The 22,716-nt window shown below is 40.9% G+C and overlaps 1 protein-coding gene across 2 annotated transcripts in view; it reads right to left on the reverse strand.

Moving 5' to 3' along the window:
• Nucleotides 1–22,716, reverse strand: part of LOC134539470 (DNA-dependent protein kinase catalytic subunit-like) — a 99,077-nt gene that overhangs the window by 74,162 nt on the left and 2,199 nt on the right. For both annotated transcript variants that reach the window (XM_063381532.1, XM_063381531.1), the window contains exons 2-13: nt 22,480–22,652; nt 20,985–21,159; nt 17,441–17,556; nt 15,849–16,035; nt 14,510–14,718; nt 13,081–13,256; nt 10,604–10,860; nt 8,318–8,470; nt 5,682–5,806; nt 3,815–4,072; nt 2,771–2,959; nt 1,162–1,312 (exon numbers count right to left, since the gene is read on the reverse strand). In XM_063381532.1, the coding sequence (XP_063237602.1) occupies nt 1,162–1,312; nt 2,771–2,959; nt 3,815–4,072; nt 5,682–5,806; nt 8,318–8,470; nt 10,604–10,860; nt 13,081–13,256; nt 14,510–14,718; nt 15,849–16,035; nt 17,441–17,556; nt 20,985–21,159; nt 22,480–22,652 (2,169 nt within the window). The remainder of the gene's footprint in view (nt 1–1,161; nt 1,313–2,770; nt 2,960–3,814; nt 4,073–5,681; nt 5,807–8,317; nt 8,471–10,603; nt 10,861–13,080; nt 13,257–14,509; nt 14,719–15,848; nt 16,036–17,440; nt 17,557–20,984; nt 21,160–22,479; nt 22,653–22,716) is intronic.

Genomic DNA, 22,716 nt, shown 5'->3' on the forward strand with positions numbered 1-22,716 from the left:
TACTCCAAAGGGAAATCTCAGTTTTATAAACGTTTCAGCAAACGAAACAATTTTTTCTCCAATAAAAAGCCAAGACGTTTCTTTCTTGTAGGTATGTAATTGTTTTTAGTTTATAGTTTGCTATACGACGAAATTCGTAATTATAGTTTAAGCTCTCGAAATCTCGAAATTCTTTTAATGTCACTGTGTTAAATATTTAATTTACATATCTTTCTTTGATACATCATATTATAAATACTTACGTAATAGTAGCCTAATTTTATTTTTCACTGCTAGTATTTTTGAGCCGTATTAAATTAATTTATAACTTTTGTGAATATTCGTAATACTGTTCGAATCCTCGCACGTACAACGATTCCGTGTTCGGGTAATTGTGGATTCGAACCGTACCCGAAAACATCGGGTATTCGCACATCCCTAATCGCAACTCACCAAGAATCATGTCCCTAGCTATATGGTGAGCATAAAAGGTTTCCTCTGAGAACGATTTTAATTAATATATATATATATATATATATATATATATATATATATATATATATATATATATATATATATATATATATATATATATATATATATATATATATATATAAAATTCATGGCAAATGGGATTGGAACCTGAGTCTAACAGTGTCTTTTCTCTGAGCTACTGTATATAATATATTTAGCAAGGTTTTACGCATCAGGACGGGTGACTTGATGTAAGTTTTTGGACATACGCCATTGCTTAGCACATGTATGTCTGTAGAAGAAAACTACAAAAAAAAACACAAATAAGCAAAAAATTGCTGTTGTCAGGATTTAACGCCACACAAAACTCCACAATAGGAATATGGTCAACAAACACAGAAAAAAACTAGCAGAACTAGCAGAACGAAAAAACCCCACAGATTCTGCTAGTCCATTTATCTTTGTTTTTTTTCTTTGTTTGTTGACCATATTCCTGTTGTGGAGTAATGTGTGGCGTTAAATCCTGACTACAGCAATTTTTTGCTTATTTGTGTTTTTTTTGTCATTTGTGTTTTTTTTTATAGTTTTCTTCTACAGACATACATGTGCTAAGCAATGGCATTTGTCCAAAAACTTACATCAAGTCATGCACCCCCATTGCATAAATCTTTCAAAGATAAAATCAGGACGGGTGGTGTGGACACCCACCCAGGCTCCGCAGGCAGGCATCCAGTTCGGGCAACACGGACTGGAGCAGGGGCTTCACGTCGCTGGCCGGAAGCGAGCCGTGCCACCGCTCCAAGGTCGACAACGCCTGGTGGGCCAGCGCTATGTGGCTGTGGCCCAGGCGGAAAGAAACCTGCGCACATTCGCCATCAGAACGTAGGACATCCTCTAACACATGTTACTAGTTTTAGCACAACGAACAATCCACTGTTTCAGTTTCACTTTTATTAATATTGCCAACAGTGAGAACATTAAAGATGGAAACACACAACACAATTCTTTAAAACTAAAAGCCCGTGACTCGATAATTTTGTCGGGTCCCCTCCCTATTACTTAACGTACGACAGTTTACAAAACCCCCACAAAAAAAAAATCCATAGAAACTGCAATCGTTACAGCGGACATAACCGTAAAGATGATCTCTGCGTATCGCATAACTTATAAGGTTTTCTACGATATCCCATTAACAACAGCTTCATAATTTTTTAACCTATTAGGGTAAACACAAGCATTAAAAATATCAAAACTCAATCGGGCCTACCTCAGGCTTGAGTGCCGTGGGCTTCCTCTATCTCTCAACAGTCCTGCCACAAACTACCAAAATGAACCATGTTAACTTTTGCCAAAAATATATATGTACACATATATATAATTATATATATAAAATTATTGTGAGTGAGTCTATCAATATTCGCCATAGATGGGCAACATCTAACCTCGGTAAAGAGCAAATTCATGTGTTCTCATGTAGCAAATACACTTATAATATGAAACTCGAACATAAAATTTACCGCAGAATTCTTTAAAACAATGCAGCGGGTGATGAAAATTATGTTTTCAACTACATTTCTTGACACGAATCTCAAGTAGTTTTCGCACCTGTCGGTAGAATTTGTTGTCGGAAGTACATTTCTGCTTCTACTATTGAATCAATCAATTTGCAGGACGAAAGGTGGAACTAATATAATGAAACGGCTCCCGATTAAAAATGAAAAAAGACTTGACTGATTTTCGGCAAGAAATTTAATTTAAAATACCTACTGCACTTCTTGTTAAAATTCATGAAACAGTTAAAACTGTAAAGTTTCCCTTTGGCTTTGTGAACTTTTGGTTCCCACCGTCCGCCACAGACGGCAGCACCGTGGTGTTACACATCTTCTTCCCCGTGGACTCCCGTTCCATTCACGAAATTACTCCCACCAAATGCCGTATACCGTAAAGTTAAGATGCTACACATCAAAAACAAAATCGGATGGCCCAACCGGGATTTGAACCTGGATGCTCTGGAAGGTGGGTCCAGAGGCTCGTATAAAAAATTAATTAAAATTAAATACTAAAACTAAAAATAAAACTCAAATAAAATAAAAAAAATAATAAAAAAATAAATATAAAAATTAAAAATTAAATATAAAATATAAAAAATTAATTAAAATTAAATACTAAAACTAAAAATAAAACTCAAATAAAATAAAAAAAATAATAATAAAATAAATAAATATAATCCAAAACTAATGATTGCACAATTAATCCAAATCATTTTCTTTAATCGTGACTGTGCCACTTCCAGCAGCAGCAGAAGCAGTAGCGTCACCTGGAACACCGACTGCGCCTGCTGCACGAAGCCGGCGACCAGCTGCACGGGCGCCGCCAGCACAGCCTGCACGCACGACACCTGCAGGTCTCCCTTGTACTGCTGACAGCGGCACGTCAGCTCGGACAGACACTTCGTCAGCAGCAGGTAACACGTCTTCCTGCCGTCGTCAGCCGCCCCAGCGTAATCCTAAGAAAATAATATACAACAGACGTGATGGCTACGAAGGAATTGTTTTGGAGATGACGCGTCTTTAAAGATTAGAGTGCAATGCAACGCACACGGTTGGGATCACGAACTAAAATGATTAATTTCTAAGGTGAGAGAGCGAACCTACAACCTTATTTTCGCCACTGCCACTGAACTATGGCTTTAATCTTCATGCAGAGAAAGCTGGCTCCTGGCCAGAACAGCCGCATTACGTGCGGCATCAATTACTGTCCCGTATCCAACTAACCGCATCACACGGAACGTTAACAGCCGCCAAGCAATTGATGACATTCTGACATGGGCTCCTATCGTCTGGGGCATGCTCGGAGGGATCCCTGTCCCGGCGAAGAGTGGACAGGGTGAGTGGCGACACAGCTACGGTACGAGCTAGGAGGTCGGAGCCCAGCTTCTCTGGGTGGAGTGAAGTCGCGGGACTTTGGTTCAGTCAGCTGTCTGGTTACCTGAACGGGGCTTAAGGGATTCCGGTGGCGATGGGTAGCCTCTGACTCTCGCCACAGTCTTGGTCTCTAACATAGTGTATCCATTTCTCTTACCCAGTTGGGGCCCCAAAGTGGGAAGGGCATTATGCCTAAGTGTATATATGGGTCGAGTCCACATTTTTTTTGATTCCGATTCCGATTCCACAATTTCCCTTGATTCCAGGTTTGATTCCGATTATGATTTCCAAGTGACTTGATGCAAGTTTCTGGACATATGCCATTGCTAGCAATGGCGTATGTCCAAAAACTTACATCAAGTCATGCACTCCCATTGCACAAATCTTTCAAAGATAACATGATTCCCAAGCGTTACGAGCAACGGCAGGGGGGATACCTGGAAGAAGTGCAGCCTGTCGCAGAGCTGCAGAGCCACGGTGAGCAGCTTGTAGAAGCCGCTGACGAGCGGGTGGCGGTGGATGTGGCGCACCGCCGCGCGGCAGAACGGCCCGACCCAGCGGGCGAAGAGGGGGGCGGCCTCCGTCGAGGTTAGCACGTCGCGGCTCAGGTCGCACAGGTTGATGAACACCTGGAAGTCCCTCGGGACGACTGCTTCCAGCCCCGCCTCCGGGTCCAGCACTGGGACGTCATCATCCTGAAGACGCGCGACAGTGAAGGTCACATCGAAACATCCGCTCAGCAAGTCGCACCCCGAGTACAAGACTACCGTAACTCAAAAAATTGAGTTTATGAGATATTTTTATACCACAAGCAGGAAAACATCATTATCTAGGCACTACAAGACTATCGCAATATTATATCTACTTTTACGAGACTTATGGCAAATAATGTAGTGTTGCACTCTGGAAAACATCATATAAGAATATGTGCAAGACTATGGCATCTCAGTTGTGATAGTATTACACTGATTTTTGAGTTACGATAGTCTTGTACTCAGGGTGCGAAGTGTGCACATCTATAGCTTTCTTTGGAGCGTTCGTTCATGCGAGCACTCTGCCAGGCAACCTACATTACATGGAAAATATTTCAGTAAAAATCAAAATTTGTTTTAAAATAAGGCTAACCTAGTGTCCACTAGTTCTCATTTTAATTTTTTTCTTTTTAAGTTATTTTTATATTTTGTTGTAATTATTTCCTTAATTTAGATTTTTTTCACATTTTTGGCAGACAAATATTCTTTGGTATCTTTTGTCCAGTTGGTATAAGACTGATGAGATGATTTATGGAACGATCTAGTAAGTTTTATATCAAAAGTATAGTAATTTAAATTGTTGTATTTATGAACTGTTAAGACTCTGTTCTGTAAATAATAATTTTTATATTGGTGTGTTCATAAACATGTGTTTTTATATAAATGTTTTAGACAGGTTAACAGGTTAAACTTGCATTTGATCGACGTGGTCAGTGACATGTCAATCCTCAGTGCTAGGAGGCGGGGCCGGAGGGGTGGGGGACTAGCAGCTGGGTAGCCGTGCTGTGCGGATGTGTCTGTCAGCGTGCGTGCGCGAGCTAAGTAATGCACGCGATGGAAAAAGGTTTTTCGCTCGCCGGGCGTTCGCGACGCGCGATCAGGTGTGCATGCACTGCAATAAGTTTAAGACTGTGAATTTCAAAGTAACACGCTATTATGTGATACTGTTTGGCGTAGCAAGGAATTATGCTACCGCAACTGGCTGTAACGCGGTTCGGTTTCGGTTTCCATGATGTGGACAGTATGAAAAAAATATTAATCTAATAATTTACTGGCAACTTACAAAAATATACATAAAAAAAATTATAAATAATATTTCGAAGCTGAATCTAAATTCAGTATTACAGGGACCAACATATCAAATATTCCAGTGATCATGGCCTCTGCATTCACTTGCTCAGTCACTGAAAGTAAGAATGTTATGTGCGAGATGTTCGCATGTACTTATGTAGGAGAAAGTTGTACTAATATACGACCTCCTTATGCCCAAGTGTGGAAATAAAAATGTCAGCATGAAATATAAATGTTCAACTCAAACGTACACCAGACAGCTCAAACAACTGAGCGGATCCTTACAAAGCCAAGTGGCTCTTAAAAAGCAAACTGCACTCGTCAGCTTCGCAAAGTGTCGACCAATCAGCTCCGCCGAGTTACTGAAAGCTGTGATATTCACTGACTGGCTGTTTCACAATTCAAATTTAGATTATTTTATGATGGACACTCTAAAAAACACTCAGAGTATCATTTAAATGCACATACACAGTTAACATACCTTGTCAAAATTTGAAGTTTTCTTTTTCGTTTCCAAGTTAAGCTTGTCACTCAGCAAAATGATTGTGCTGACAAACTTGTCGTAGATCTTCTTTATAACTTCATGCCGAGAGAACAGTACTTCATCTGCAAGGAAATATGTAAATTAAATCTTTCTTTGATTCAACATATTCCACAAACATTTAAATGATTTTTTTGTTATGCTTCAAATGTGAGGTAAGAGTTTGACACCATTTGCATACCAGCATAATTAAGGGTAGGGAGTGATGCACATTTAATTATTAAGTACAAATTAATGTTTAAATCATCCAACAAACTTAAAAAAATATTAGGTAGTCAACTATTCTACCAGAGCCACACAAACCTAACAGCTGCTAGACACAGGTGTCAATGCTAGAACTTGTTTCACTTCAACAATCAATTTGGATACAAAAAAGTACAATTCACTCATTCACTGTGTCATAATCTACATAAATAAAAGCACAATGATAATCCTTTTTGTTGTAATCATATGTAGCACGGCAACATTTTGTAAAATACAAAGGAAAAATAGATAGCATAAAGTACTTAAATGAAAATGTTAAAACTACAAGTGCTCAAACACTTAAAACTAAAATTGTGATTATAAAATGTATGGTAAAAACATTTTGTGCAAAAACTTAAGTCTGTAATGTTGCAAGACCCTGCCCTCCTAATTAAATAATTTTTCTTTTAAACTATTTTCATGAATGTAAATATTTCTTAAAAAAGTCTTTCTAATGATATTTTACCGTTTTCATGTATTTTAGGGTTGATATTTTTCACTTGCTATGTTTTTAAGAATGTATTTTGTGTTTTAACAGACATTTTCTATCATTAGTAATGTTTATGTAATTATTCACAAGAAGTCGCTGTTCTAGATTTTTACGTGGTTAGGCCTACTTATTCATGTTTTTCTCAATAAGTTTAATTTTGTAAAGTAATTCGTATTATAATTATTGTTCTTAAATTTTATTAACGTGTTGTAATATAATTATAAATCACGGGACTGTGTCTGGGCTTGTGTGATGGTTAGAAAGAGAGGCATGAGAGGCCTGTAAGTGGGAGTGAGAAAGGAACAGTGTTTCCCCGCCAACCGAGATAAAGACGGTAATTCCCCTCCTGCATGGGAACTGAGTGATAACTGCTCTCTCACGGTGTGGGAGAGAGAACGAGAATGGGAGTCCCCGATTTTGAGGTGAAATTGAAAAGAGACTGATCAGGGGAAGCCCAGAGTTCTGTGTGTGCAGGGTTTTTTCATGTATTGTGACGTGTTCTGTGATTGGCTGATATCTGTAGAGTGAATGAAGCGTGCGTGTGATTGGTCGGTGAGGTCATGTGACGTCTACTCCCTGCGTGGAGGAGACGAGTTCATGAGATCACCAGTCGTCTGTCGAACGCTGGACGAGTAGGTCGCGTTCGATGACTTCTCGCTAAATTATCATGTAATTTACGAAGAGATCATTTCACGTTGGTGGTCGGAGCCAGGCCTATATTTAAATCAACCTAATTGTTTTTTTTTGTTTTGGATATAACTTAATTAGAAATTGCGGCCACCTTCGTAGGCATGTTGGCTCGGGGCGGAATTCGTTTTCGCTGGGTGCGGTTCTCTTCCAGGTCGCACCATTTTCTTGTACTTGCAGTAAAACATTACTGAAGGACTCAATCTACGCGATTATTTTCCGGTAATTTCTCGTCATGCGAGCTACCAGCAGTTGTTCGACGGGCAGATATATGTGTGAAACGAGTGAATGAAACATTGGGTTCAATTTGTTTATGAATTCTAGTTGAAAAAATAAAACCACGAAAATAGACGCTTAAAATCTTTTTATTTTGTATATAACGAACCGTTATAAGTCTTAATGTTCTGTAATGGCTTGAAATCTGGCAGATTATCATCAGTCTGGCCATAATATATATTTGGTGATTATATAATCAGTATGTTTATTAAAATAATTCTGATTATTTAAAACTAGTGTATATATTACTAGCTGATAAACCTGTGTTTCATATGGCAGAACTCTCTTGCTCTGCTCTTATATATAAAAAATAAAAAAACTTAAATCAAATTTTAAAATTCTCCTAACCCAAACCCGGTCACCTTTTGGAAGTTGGGTTTCTTTAAATTCAGCTTTTTTTGTGCATGCTCATAGAGCATGGGGAACGTAACTACCAAAATTTAAAGTTTGTAGATCCAGAGTCAAGAACATAAGTGGTATTTCGCTTAGAGAGAGAGATATATATATATAGATACTACAGAATGGTTTTTAAGATTTTTAATTTTTTCTTCGCTGTAGCAGGTGTTTTTGGTGGAACTGTGAAAAAAATAAAAAAAAATAAAAAAAAAATACCTCGTTATTTAAAGGTACAAATACATAAGATTATATAGCGTTTTGGCAGGACCTAACAGCTGCTTCGTTATAATGAGGATTCACACACTTACACACACAAATGAACACAAACATACACACACACACAAACACACACACGCATATAATTTTCTCATTGCACTAGGTTTTACTGTACATAAAATAATAAAAAAAACCTCAAGTTAGTCCCTGAAAGAGGAAACAAGAAAACTCGTTAGTTTGCCGGCACGCGTCGCAGGTTTAGGCTCACCCGCGCTGTACTGGCCCAGCTGCAGCAGTCCGGTCCACAGCGGGATGTAGTCCTTGTACGACACCCGGTCCCCGTCGCCGGCCGCCCGCTCCTTCTGCAGCTCCACGTCGATCGCCACGCGGTGCGAGCACGTGCGCACCACGCCGTGGTACACTGCAACACCCGCGTCGCTCAGCCGCGCGAACCACACACGCGTCTGTCTCTTCTCCCCGGCATCACACCCCACCGTTCGACTACAGCCTCGCATGATCGATGATACGCACATACTACTGGCTCGCCGTAGGAAAGGTTTTGATGGAGCAGCGCAGGTTAGGTTCCCCCCTCACTTCTTTGCGACAGAGAATATCCGTCACTCCCCTCTCTGTCACAAAGAAGGAAGGGGGGAACCTAAGCTGCGCAGTGGAAGCTATATTCATCAGCTTTTAATCTCCATCAAAACCTTTCCTACAGCGAGCTAGTAGAACCTACTAGCAATACTTTAACAAATTACAAACACTTTATGTAGATCAATAAAAAATGGTTATCTTTGCATTATTAAACTGCATTTGAAATTAAAAAATAAAAAATAAAAAAAAAGAGGAAGGGGGGGGGGGGGGAGGAAATTAAACACCACTATACAACTAATACACAGAAAATATTTGAGATCATTCAAGAAGGTCGGTACAGTGAAAGGGCTTTAACCTGGCACACTTGGGACCAGGGATGTGCAGAATTATTGGTTCTGACTGGAGCATATTGAACATCGATATGGTTTTCATGATTAGATCAATAACTTCCTACATACAGCGGAAACATGCATACGAGCATTTGGTCTTCCCAGGGAAAAAAATAAAGTGCTATATGTGAAATGAAAGCCGCCAGAAACAGGAAATGAAAACACAAAGTACCGATAACCTCTGAGAGAACACGGCAGCCGAGGTCAGCAGCCGGAATAAACCCGAAGAAATCCGAAAGCGAGCGGCTTAATTAGTGCCGCATTACAGAATGAGCCGAACTATAGAATGCCAGATTTAAGACCATTCGTCAGAAAAAAAATTCAATCTAGACAATAATAAAGCATAAGTGATTTCTTAAATGAAAGATAATTCAAATGGTTAGAGGCAAGATTTTATGGTTTTATTTTTAATCCAATTTCATTTTTAAAACACAAGTTTTTTTTTTTTTGGTGTTATTGTTTTCATTTTTACAAATATTGTTTAATTAACTCCTACTCCACTAAAATAGTGTATTTACATGCTGCAATTTTATGATTAAATAATTTGTAATGAATTGGTCTAATAAAACAGATACATTCAGAACAATAAAACTAAAATGGTGAGTATTAGTGGTATAAGTGATTAAATACGAGATTAAATTAATTTTTCTGATCTGTGCACTTTTGTACATGACATTCCTTGAAGAATTTCAAACATTAAAATATTGTTTTTTTTTTTTTTTTATGTGATTTGAATTAAGTTTAGGATAAATGCGGGTTTGTTCCACGATAAAACTTGCATTTCGGTGTTAACGCGGGGGCATCGACGTGATTTACGATGTTATTTCGGTTCCATCCCGATTCACCGTATAATAAAGATTGCAGGCTTTCACGGCCATTGTCTGCACCAGTCAGTCAGACTAAAGCCTAATACACACGGCTATCTTTCTTGAGCAAGAATGTGAACACCTCTCTGTTCAAGTCGACTTGCATCGTGTGACTGGACAGTTTGTGTGCTAGTCTCATGCATGCAAGTACTTGCACGATAGCTAGAACCGTTTAGAGACGATTCTATTTTTCGTTCACCTTTTCATGCTAGTCGTTTGTTTACATCTGTGCTGTACACACCGAGATATTGAGTTGAATGCTGGTTTTGTTTGCAAAGCTATTTTTTTTTTTTTTTTTTTTGTGTTTTAAATATTAGCGACCGGAGTCGGGAAAGCAGTAGAAATACATTACTCATTCCTTCATCTCGTCTTCGAATCCATGGCCTTGTCCGCAGTCTACGTCGTCTCCACCTTTTGTGCTTAACCGCAGATGCTGATGTTAAGAGCACAAATCACTCCCACGGCCCACTAAAAGGACCTCGTAATCGGAATTAGACGGCATTCTGCAACGTGCACAGTGCTGTGTGTACGGTATGCACAAGATACTTGCAAACAAGACAGTGTACACCTTCTTGTTCACCTTCAGGTGTTCACCTTCTTGCTCAAGAAAGACAGCCGTGTGTCCACCCGATGATGGCCGCTGCAAAGACCCGACACGGCCCGCTCCCAGAGGCCAGGTACGAGGTAGGATCCGGTGTGCCGTACCGACGGTGGAGAAGAGTCCCTCGAGGGCGGACGAGCCCCGGGAGGCGACGCCGCAGAGGGCCGCGGCCGCGGCGCGCACGGCGCGGGGCCTGAAGGGGGCCGGCAGCGCGGGGAACGCCTCCACCAGCCTCACCAGGACGCGCTGGAAGGCGGCCAGGCGGTCGGGAGACACCGTCTCCAGCTCCGCCACGATGCTCGCCAGAGAGGCCACGTAGTCCGCAAGGTACCTCAGCTCCCCCCGCGCGCGCTCGTCGCCCCTGCCGCCACGCCACACGCACTGCTGCCAACTTCACACTTCACCCCGGCACACAGCGCCACACACACCGGCCATCTGTCGTTAGATCACCAGAGAAACCACATGACGTACTCAAGATCCGAGATGTACTTTTTTTTAAAATCCTTTCCTCGGAAATACGCAATAGTTTTCCGATTCTGAATCCCCCAATTCGAAAAGCGCGTTCGTATCATCCTGCAAATAAGTTGAGTTAGTAAAATAAGAGACATGCTAAAAAAAAAAAGACAAGATATTTGAGGTCTTCCTTAAGGCTTGAACTCACTCGCATATTGAATTTTTTATTTTGTTTTGTCATTACTTTTATTGTCGGGCTAATTTTGGAATTTTATCTCGATAAATCCCTTGAATTCGTTTTTGTGCCACAAATATTTTCCAAGATACTAATTTAGTGGGTGTAAAAAGGCAGGCAAGTCTCGGTAATTATTATCACTTGCATGACTTTTAACGCTCCATGATATTACACTAAGTAATTAAATTAATTATCTGTTGGAAATATATGTGCCAGAAAAACAAATGCAATAGTGGTATCGAATTAAAATTTTAGAAATAGCCCTTGAATAAAAGTAATAATAAAAAAAACCATCATGGAGTGAGACTTTGCCTTATGCGACAATTCCATTTTATAGCGCAATATGCAAAGCAGCATTTTTCGAATACTAAGGATTTTATGGTAGTTGAGGATTTGATTGGTCCATCCCTGGTTCTTTTAGTTCTGTAGAAATCAAATAAAATATTTTTTAATGCAATAAGTACAGCACACTTGTTTGGTAAGGTAAATAAATACTTTTTTTCATAAATCAGAAAAGCAATTAAACCATGCTGTTAATGGCAACCTAGTCAGGAGTGTATCTGTGCGAGTGAGGCAGGATGATAAGTGCGACGCTCGCTGGTGCTTCTAGGGCGATATAGTGCATAAGCAAAATGAGATTTCAGCAGTAACCATAACATTTTATGGCGGGGAAATAAAGATAAAGTCGTAATGGAAGGCTTTTGAGAGTGCTTTGAAGAATCTGTACCGGATGTTCCATGGCTGATGATTATTCTGAAGTCGGCCATTTTCACTCGCCTATCAATACAGCTTGAAAACAAAATTACAGGAACAGAACTTGTTTGGTACTTACTACACGCCCAAGCCAACTGTGGTCCCGGGAAAAATGTGTACTACCCAAGGTCAGACGGACCCCTCCCTCCGTCGTCATCCCTTCCACTACACTGTCCCCTCCTTTCCTTAGTCCGCCTCAAGGCTCGGAGCGAATCATGTCGCGGGTGGGCCGGCAAGTAGAGTTGTCACCATACCCCTCCTCATTCCCCACCCCTCTCTCACTGCGACACTAGCGCTCCCGTCACTCCCCTCCTCGGGATCACAGTTGGCTTGGGCGTGTAGTAGCGTGAACTCTAGCACATAGAGCTGTGCTGCGAGTTGACTTTGTGGCACTTGTACCGGGCCACGTGATAGACACAGTTTAAATCACCCGCGCCCCAGCTTTTTACAGTTGGCACCATGTTGGAGCACTGCAAGGGTTGGCGTCCATAAACCGTGAGAGTGGCATCCCTGCAGCGAGAAAAAAAAAAAAACAGTCTTCGTTTTCCATCGGCACGACGGCGGCAGGTTGCAATTGTGCGGGCTGATGCTATCAGTAGCGGATCCAGAGAGGGGGGGGGGGGGGGCTAAGGGGCTCAAGCCCCCTCCAAAAGCATCTGGGTCCACTATCGTTTTTTAGTGTTTGCCTTGATAAAGCCTAGCCCTAGCTGGATCAAGCCCCTCCCAAACCAAAATCCTGGATCCGCCACTGGATGCTATCGTGTAATTTATGTTGCATAGTCGGTTAAAAACATCTCGATACAGTCCACATATCGTCGCCTGAGAATTGGAGTGTTCTATGTCCATTGAAGTCGGAACTGAGATATAAGCATTTGAAAGTTCAAACAACTATGAATATCATGACATAGAACAAAATAATATTGGTCTTAAATTAATAACAAACATTTTTATGCGCGTAGATGTGTGTGGATATAGTACAAATGAATACTAATATTAATTTCGTGTCCATGGCATAAAAAACCTAAAAAGTGGACATAGAACACTCCAATACTCAGGCGGCGATGTTTGTCATCATTAAGAGAACTGCTTCATCCGCCCTCGGCGTGCTCTCGGTCGCTCGTCGTGAACAGCGAGTCTCACCCCAGGCACAGCTCCTCTGCCTTCTGCACGGTGAGCAGGAACATGTCGGACACGTCGCAGTGCGAGCCGAGCGCCCGGCACGGACCAGCGAACCTGCCGAACGCCTGGATCACGACGTGCTGCTCCTGCCTGCCCGCGCTGCCGTTCAGCTTCTCCTTGAAGAACCGCAGGAAGTACTGCCGGCAGACACGACACAAGTGCACTTCGTGGCCAGTCACGCTCGCTACCAAGTCCATTTTTCTTTGTTTGTTGGCCATATTCCTGTTGTGGAGTATTGTGCGGTGATTATATCCTGACGACAGCAACTTTTTGCTTAATTTGTGTTTTTTTTTTTGTAGTTTTCTCTTACAGACATACATGAAACATGAGCATAGCAATGGCGTATGTCCAAAAGCCTACATCAAGTCATATTATGTATATGCAGTAGAACCCTGTTATAATGTTCCTGCATATAACGTTTTCCTGCTTATAATGTCATATTTTTAAAGTCCCAATATTTCCCCCATAAGGACAATGTATTTATTTCCTGCATGTAACGTTCATAAATAGTGTAATTTCCTGCTTATAATGTTTGCTTTCTAACATTCAATAAATGGGGAAAAAATGTTTTAAAACCAAATTATTCCAACACTTACAATAAAAAGTTTCCTTTATGTAGGTTTATGTTTACAATCACTGCCATACAATACATGAAGTTTGTTAAAATACAATTTTATGCAATATACTGAAGACACACAATGTTCAAAGTTACGTGTCAGTTGGCACCCTTAGTCAATTCTTCTCTTCCTTGCCATTCCAGTGGGTATTCAGATGCACGTACACATTCCTACAATATTTAAGTTGCCAACCATTGAGGGAGGGCATAACTAAAAGTGTTTTCTATTGCTTACAAATAATTTTTTTTTTCATTCATACGTAGGAATCCCAAAATTAAACATTTTCAGGTGGTGAAGGAGTAGACGTTCTTACTCTTAATGTTGTCATCATGACTCGTGAGACAATTTTACAAAAAAATGTGGCAGTGTATCTTTAAAGACAAACAAAATTTAACTAGGGAACAAGACGAAGTTGAAAAATTGTTGGCTTGTTTCAGAAAATTCATGTATCAAGTATACTATCTTTGGTTTTAACATTAAAGTTGTTTACATAGCTTGGTGAGTCCATTGGTACAAAGCTCGAACATTGTTAAGTGCTAAATTGAGATTTCCTGCTTATGACGTTTTCCTGCTTATAATGTTTTTCTCTTGCGCTCTCTTCAAAAACATTATAACAGGGTTCTACTGTATTAACATCCTAAATTCAGCCCTATCGACGATGGTGAAGGCTGAGTTTTCTTTATTTCTTTAAGAAAATTGTAACATATGTAAATTATTTAAATAGAAATGACTGGTGGGAGATGTAGCCGACGCAGCACGGAGCCGGGACTCACCTGCAGCACCTCGCGGCGGTCGTGGGCCTCCGACGTCCGCAGGCTGGTCATGACCAGGTCGTAGAAGGAGGCAAGGGCCGACACTGCCACCTTGGAGTCGTCCCGTCCCCGCCGGAGCCACTGGTTCAGGTAGCGGTGCCAGTGGCGGTAGCTGGCGTACACGTGCTCCGAGAACTGAGAGCCGTGCCTCGCCAGCAGGTTCAGCGCGGCTGGGGGAAGAGACGGGCGTCAGGGTGCCCCCACTTCCTTTCCCCGCCCAGAGTCCTCCCTGTCTCGCTGGAATCTCCGGAGGGCTAAGGGAGCATCCAACTTTCTGGTCCGCCGAGTGGGGTAGGGGGCCGATGGTGGTACACATGCTGGGATGGGTAGCCTCAGCCCCTGTGTACAGCCAAAGCTCTAACGCCCTTCCCCGGTTGCGCATGCGGCGTGATCCGCATCCAAGCCCGTGGGGGCCCCGGGGCGGAAGGGCCGTTAGGCTAAGAGCGCCGGGTCAACAAAGAAAAGGGGGGGGGGGAAAACCCCTTGCACGGCATAATCATGTCTCACAGGAATATCTGGCACAGTAACCGATGTACAGTAGACTCTCGATTATTCAGGTGCGGGATATCCAGTTTGCGGGTTAACCATTCCATATTTAACTTCCATGAACCATAAAATGCAAAAATAATTCTTAACTATTTCTTTGCGATGTATTGACGTGAACGTGACATAACATTTAACGGTGTAATCCAAGACAAAAAATGCTGCCAAACATAGTGCATACATAGATGGCTAAGTGTTAGTATGCATCATGAGCTTCGAAACTGCCAGAGCACATTATAAGCCCACCCCTGTTAAGCAGTGACCCTGGCCGCGGCCTGCAGTGCGATCCTAGCACTTGTCCACAGCAGTGACTGCCGCATCCCATCTTCCCAAGGTTCTGCTACCATTTTTGAAACTCACAAGACAGCCAGCCAACTTAAATTAATATTAATATTCTCACAACAACAATATGTCATGTTATTCCGTCAAATGAAAAATAAATACAATATGGGGTATGTGATGATGAAACAAAAAAAAAATTGTTTTAAAATTGTATTTAAAAATTAAAACCATGCTTTAATTAAAAGAAAGTTGCACGAAACAATAGGTTAATAACAGTGTCTGCATTCTCCTACGCATACAGACAACTACTAAACCATTTTAGGACCTAGTATATTTCCTTCATAAAAGATTGAAATATCGTTGGAGCGGGCCGCAGGAAAAGACGCTCCCGGGCCGGATCCCGCTGGTCCGTCGGATGGACGGCTGGCAGTTCAGGCCCGGGTCGTCGAGGATGTCGGCGTGGGAGCGAGCTCACCTCGCAGCGCAGTCCGTCTCCTCTCCTCGTCCGGGTCCACGGAGGACAGCCTCTCCAGGTAGCCGTAGATCCTCTCGCAGTTCTCCGGGCTGTCGTCCCGGCTCTGCGTGAAGCTGTACAGGAACTCCGTGAGTCCGTTCATGCAGCCTTCGATGACCGGGAAGGACACGTTGGTGGTCTCGGACGTCTGGAACCACTCCGGCATGAACGTCACCCCGTTCGCTTCGTGTTAGCAGCGTGTGCTCGTGGCTTACATCTAGCTATGAATATATTTATTTATTTGTTTGATTTGTAACATGCCACACCAACAGCACAAGGCTCCGACGGTGGGCACAACATGCAAGACAAGTAAAAAAACAAATACAGTAACAGAACAAAAATAAGAACAAAACAATTATAAGAACAACAAATAGTAGGACAAAAACAAAGACAAGAAAACATAACATACAAATAGCCATATGAGTGCTTAAATTCTAAAAATTACTTAAAATAACAAATATGTTTCATGAGAGCATTAAGTCTATAAGTACAGAATGTTAAGGTGTAAAAGCTTGGTAAGGCATTATTTATGACCTGTCATTAAGAGGCTGTAAGGGGTTTATTTGTGTCAGTGAGGTTGGATGGTAAGTACGACGCTCATTGGTGCTTCTAGCATGGTGTCGCCTCTAAGTGCAAGGCTGCGAAACAGGACTGCAGTCTTCCCACCGTGCATTCAGCAACAATGAGATTTTTGGCGGTTACCATTACATTATATGGCATAGAAATGAAGTTAATATGTAATGCAAGTCACCTGAGTGCTTTCGAGAACCTATACCAGATGTTTCAAGACTAAAATCTTATCCTGAAAACATGTGTTTTAGCTATTTACATGCTTGTAAAAAATACAGTTTAAAACATAAGTAATACGAAAAAAAATGGTTGTCTGTAAAGTCGGTGTACGGACGATAGTTTAACGTGACAACGTCATAACAAAACATTGATGAAATGATTGCATACTTTTATGAATAAAATTGATTCATTTTTATTGATTTATCAATATTTTGTATGGATACAAAGAAGGAGTGAAATGAAATCTACAATTTAATTGATAAATTTACTTTTATTTGCACTCATTAATTCAAATATGTTTACTACTTCAACGAACAGATTATTTCAACTATAACTTTAATACATGTTTGCTATTTAACTACTTCCAATCTGTGTTATTCTGTTAAGGATGGGACGATGATAGGAAAAGTAGGAAACGAATGGGAGTGTTTCAAGTTTAATGTGCCTCGAAAAAGTCAAATCGATGGTTGTTCCAATCGAGTGGAAGAGAGATAGATGCGGTGCAAGCGTACAATGAGTGTAACGGGACAATGAGTGTAACGGGACACAGCGTAACGGGACACTTTTTCGTGCGTGCAGCCGGAGTTCATCGATTTATTAGATGTTGTCACGTCAAAAAAGACCTACTCATCCGACCTCAGCGTATTCTTAAGTGGTTTTCACGAACAGAAACCACCTCCGAGCAGGTTTTAGATTGCGTGGTTTGTTCCTGAAGCCGTGCACTGCGAAGGCAGAACACCGGACACTCGGCACTTCGGACTGACCTCATAGTCGAGGGCGCTGAAGAAGTGCCTGAGGACCTCGGACGACCTCGGCAGCATGTGGTCGGGGTGGTGGCGGGCGGTCACCCCCAGCACGTGGAACGCTCTCCCCAGCACCACTGCCGACACACAGTCCACTTGGGGGCGTCGCACATCACAGTGCATGGCCAGCACAGTTACCTACTAATACAAATGATTTGTTTCCATTTTAGTTAAATGTAGGCCCTCAAAATATATATGGAAAATAATATGTCTTAATTGAAATTAACTAACACAATAAATACCTAATAAAACAACATTTTTAAGATTGCTAAAATTCCATAGAATCGTTGGGAAAATTAAAATTGTTTTGCAGTCGGCAGGAATTTTAAAAAGCCAAATCCTTACACTGGAGTAACACAGCCATTAAATTGGGCATAGTTACATTCTGATATATTACTAATACTCCTAATTCTTTATGATTACCCTATTTATATTTATATTATACTTCCACTCCGAGGTCATGAGCGTGTGTCTCGACTCGAGCGCATCTTCATTTATAATTCTTTTGTCTGCAAGACATCCTTGATGTTCATACATCTCTTCGATAAAATTTGCCTGACTTTTTTCTGCCTGGAATTTCTAATTTCTAAGACTATTTTGTTTAAAAATAATTTACCTATTGACGTCGGCCGGGGCTTCGCCCTGAGCCTGGACAAGCTCCGCTCCCTCCCGGCATTTCACCGCGAACATGTGTTTGTTTTGAATTGCGCGCCAGGACCTCCCTCATGAAGGCGCTGTAGAAGCAGTGCGACGGCCCCTAAATCATGTAGCTAATTAATTATTGTAACCTTTTATTTTTAGCCCCAGTGTTTTTATGTTCTAGCCAACGTGCTCTTTTACTTAATTTAATAATATATTCTAGTTTTACAGACGTTGCGCGGACGAATCCGCACGGACCGGAACTTGACCTCAGTTGTGATTCTTTTAAGTCTCACTTTAAATAATTACAGAAGTGTTAATGGTTTTTAATTAACAGTATTGTGTTTTGTAATTAAATTATGTGTTTTGTAATTATCTTCACTTTCGCCGGGGCACGAGATCATTAATTAATGTAACGGTTTTTGTACGGCGGAAGTGCGCCATTGCGAGGGTAGTGTAGCCAGTTCCTCTTCAACAGCCATCGAGAGTAGACGCGTCAGCACCCCGGGGGCCGCAATATTTGTGCATCTGATCGAGTATTTCTGTTTTATTATAATTTATTCCTAAATAATTTCAATCTCTAGCCCTCGGGGCCACACTCGGTCGGTGGGACGTTTAATTAAATATTTATATAACTCGTTACGAACTTCTTTGTCGCAGTCCACAGGAGACTCATAGCGCATGGCCACATGGTTGGCCCATGCTCTACATAAGCTGATCCGTGCCCAGGCTTTTTACTGTTTTAATGGAGAACGTGTAGGGAGGCGTGAGTTATGTTATTAAACCTTAATTTTAACTAAGTCGTGAGTTATATTTTACGTAATGAGAATCCAACCTTTGTACGAGTGTGGCGTGCCCGACGCCTAGAGCGGGCCAGGTTTAGTGTAGATCGACATAAGGGAATCAATAGGGCGGGTAACTCGTCCCACATGGGTCACGTCACGCCCTGAGAGAGAGGATCAGCCGGGGTCCACGTGCCCATTTCACGTGGTGGCGCCCATATAAATATCATTCCCCGTGAAGCAGTCGAGAAGATAGACCTCACTATTTAGCGATTTTCTGAAAGAAAGAAAATCCAGACTCTACCGCTCCCGTATCCACCCTAGGTTTGTATGACAAAAACAAAAAACTGAAACAAATCCTTGAGTACGCACTTTTATAGTGAGTATGACAGTGAAATTATACGCCATTTGTAAAAAAAAACCACCACAGTGGGAATTTCCATGACTTTCCCTGACCAACTTCAACTTCCCTGACTTTCCAGAATGTGGACACGTAGACACCCTGCCATTCTGTAGAATTACTGTGGGAAGGGAGGGAGGGGAGCAGGATGATGTTTATCATTCCCAGTTCACAGATGTGAATTTGCAAGTGTAAGCGGACTCCCTCGAAGAAGGATTTTTTTTAATCCGGTGGCCCCCTCCCCCTTGCAATCCACAACCATGCTGACATCTATAACAGTCAAATGGGCTTCATATTTTGTTGACATCAGGGTCATGCGAGACTATAAAAAGGGAGGGGGGGGGGTTAGGTGGGAATGGAGCTCAGCTGGAACACGTGGAGGGGGGAGGAGGCGCCAGGAGCACAGGAGCACCCCGAGAAAACACGACTGGCTCACGGCAACGCTTCCCAGCTGCGACGATGCCAGGTTTGACAGTCCCGGGCAACGAATCAGCCCTGATGGAAGGTGAGTGATCTGACCACTCAAATGACGTCAAGAACATAACAAAAAACACACTATTTGTGCATGGTTTCAAATGTTTATCTCAAGTAAAAAAAAAATCACTTAAATTAAAAACAAAAAAAGAGTAACAGAAAATTTTTCAAACAAATACTATAAAACCGTACAAAGCAGAATTATAAAGCATAAACCATTCCAAGCAAACTTGGAAGAACTGTTGCACTAAGAAAAAAAAACAACTGAAAATCAGTGCAATAAAATATTTTTTAAATTACCTAAGTATAAATTCTGAGAATAAATGCTTCTGATTATTTACATATTTCTACTTAGCTTTATTTATACTATTTTTTTTATGCTTCACCCTAAATTCTAACTTAAAAAAAAAAGATCACACCTAACTGGGTGATGTTTTATTATATTATGAGATGCATTCATCTAATGTTACAAATTAACTACTAAATATTCATACAATGCTATATGCTAAATTACAAAGCTCAGTTGAATGAGTACTTTGATTATTTTTTACTGCAAGAGTTTATTTTTTATATTTTACCACAAACAAACAATCACTTACCTCACAAAAACATCGTACCAAAACACAAAAATGTCCTTATTTGAAATACACAGTCAATATTTTTGCAGTTGGCTTTTCTAATAGCAAAAAGAAATTGGGAAGAATATGAGGAATCTTAGTTGTGTATAAGACATTGTACATACATATTAGCATAAAATGAGAAAACTGTTGTCTATTGTTACGAACTATATATTTTGTTCAAGTATTTCTTAAACTTATACTTCCTACCTTAGTTAAGGAAAAAAATGTCTCAAATATCGCAAAACTTCTCACTATGACCTCTACCCTTCAATGTTTTTGTACCAGAAAACTTTAAAAGATAATGTCGTGCATTATAAATTCATTGCTCGAGTCTTATTTCGTTAAAGAAAAATAACATGGAAATTTTGTGGAAGTTCGTAACATGCCTTGAATCCTCGAGAATTTAAAACACTTTGGGTTGGAGTTTTTGCACGACGAAACAGCGACAGGACGGGGCAATGACATTGACCTAACAGGCGACAGGCAGACCTTCTTTGTAACTCTTAACATGTACCCACACACAGTCACAACGGATTACACGCTATACTCATTTGACTCGGAACAAACTGTAAAGCCGTAAGCTAAGGTACCTTTCGAAGTAAACTCTCTGCGAGTTATCTTGTTCAGCACCTTGCAGATCACATCTTGTACGCCCAGGTCTCTTTGCCACGGACCATTTTCAAAGATCGCTTGCAGAACTTCAAGTGCTTTCACCTTCTGATCGGCCGATGTTTGATTCCGAACAACGCAACTCATGCACACATTCTGGAAAGTTAAGAAGAGGATATGTTAGACACATAAAACCACAGTGGCACTCCAATAAATGTTGAAATAGTGAATTATTAGAAGAGAATTGCTCATTATTAAATGCATAGGAATAGTTTTTTTTAATTACCTACACCTTAACATTTTAAGGCTAAGATGCATAGTTTTGCAGCCACGAGGGAAATTACTTCTTCCATGTATAGCATTGCAGGTAAAAAAAAAAAAACGTTAAAAACACAGTATTGCAATTAAAGTTTTGAATTTTGCAATTGTGATGGAAAATTTTTAAAAAATTATTATTATTTATTAAATATTAATTACTAAATTTATAAAACTAAATATTAGGTATTTATGAGAACTGTAAACAGCCTTACTTTACCCACAACTTAAATTAAATATCCTGAACAGTTCTGTAAGTCTGAAACTTTAACATAACGTACAGAATTTAAATCATTTCAGTTTAATACTTGTGGGACCTCACAAAACTTCACAAGACTAGCTGCCGTTCTAAATCAGTTACTAAGAAGAGGGCTGCAGGCAATTAACTCTTGATAGCCAAAATATCATAAATAAATTCGTGATTCGAAGGGCTTTGGTGTTTATGCTGGTGCAGTAAAACTACAGGTTAGTAGCTGCAGTACCCAGCGTTGCCCGGGCTGAACACAGGGTGATAGCGCTATACGACAGTGTGGTGGACACACAGTTGTTATATGTATGTCTATGACCTATAATTTTCAGTTTACCCATGGCGATCGGTTGAACGGTTTTTAGAAGTTGATGCGTTGCAGCGCCATCCAGCGGCGAATTAAAAGAAAACCTTCTCTATGGAAAAAACACTTTGATATGCCAACTTTCATGATGATTGGTCAATGGGTGTCAGAGTTTATCGACTTCATACATACCAACATCCAATTTTATATACTAATACATTGAGTTACGTGTTTTCACATCTACGTAAACCTGGAACCTGAGTTTCCAATAGTGTTGAGAGCTTCATAATTATGTGTGCGATGTGCAACTGAAGTATCCGCAGCCACAAGGTGTCGGCACACCCGAATTCTCGGTTTGGCCATTCAAGAGCCGGTGGAACAAACATGGCATCAGAAAGCAATGCTGTCACACCACTTTCTTCCCGATCGTTACACTTTCCGTAACACCCTCACGGTTACACATTTTTTTCGTTATGCTCAGATGGCATCATTATCTCGACTTACCCTACCAGATGCCAAGAACTTTCACTTTGAAACAAACTACGATTATACAAAAGTGACTTACCACCCACGGGACAGCAAATAAAAATCAACAAAAAAACTGACAAACCTTGATATCGACAATGTAGTCTTCCAGCCACTTCTTGAATTTCTGAAGTATGAGGAACGCCAGCAACTTGAGCGCTTCAGCAACGCTGACCCCAAGATCATTGCTGCTAAGTTTTCTTCGTACGTAGCTAACGATCCCGGTCCCCTCTGCGAAGAGCGTCGCAAACGCATAATCTGCCAGCATACGAGAAACATGTCTGCAAATGGAGATTGGGTATTTTTTTTTTGTCCAGTAGAC

The sequence above is a fragment of the Bacillus rossius genome, chromosome 15 (genome assembly GCF_032445375.1).
Source record: "Bacillus rossius redtenbacheri isolate Brsri chromosome 15, Brsri_v3, whole genome shotgun sequence".
In the NCBI taxonomy this organism is placed as follows: Eukaryota; Metazoa; Arthropoda; class Insecta; order Phasmatodea; family Bacillidae; genus Bacillus; species Bacillus rossius.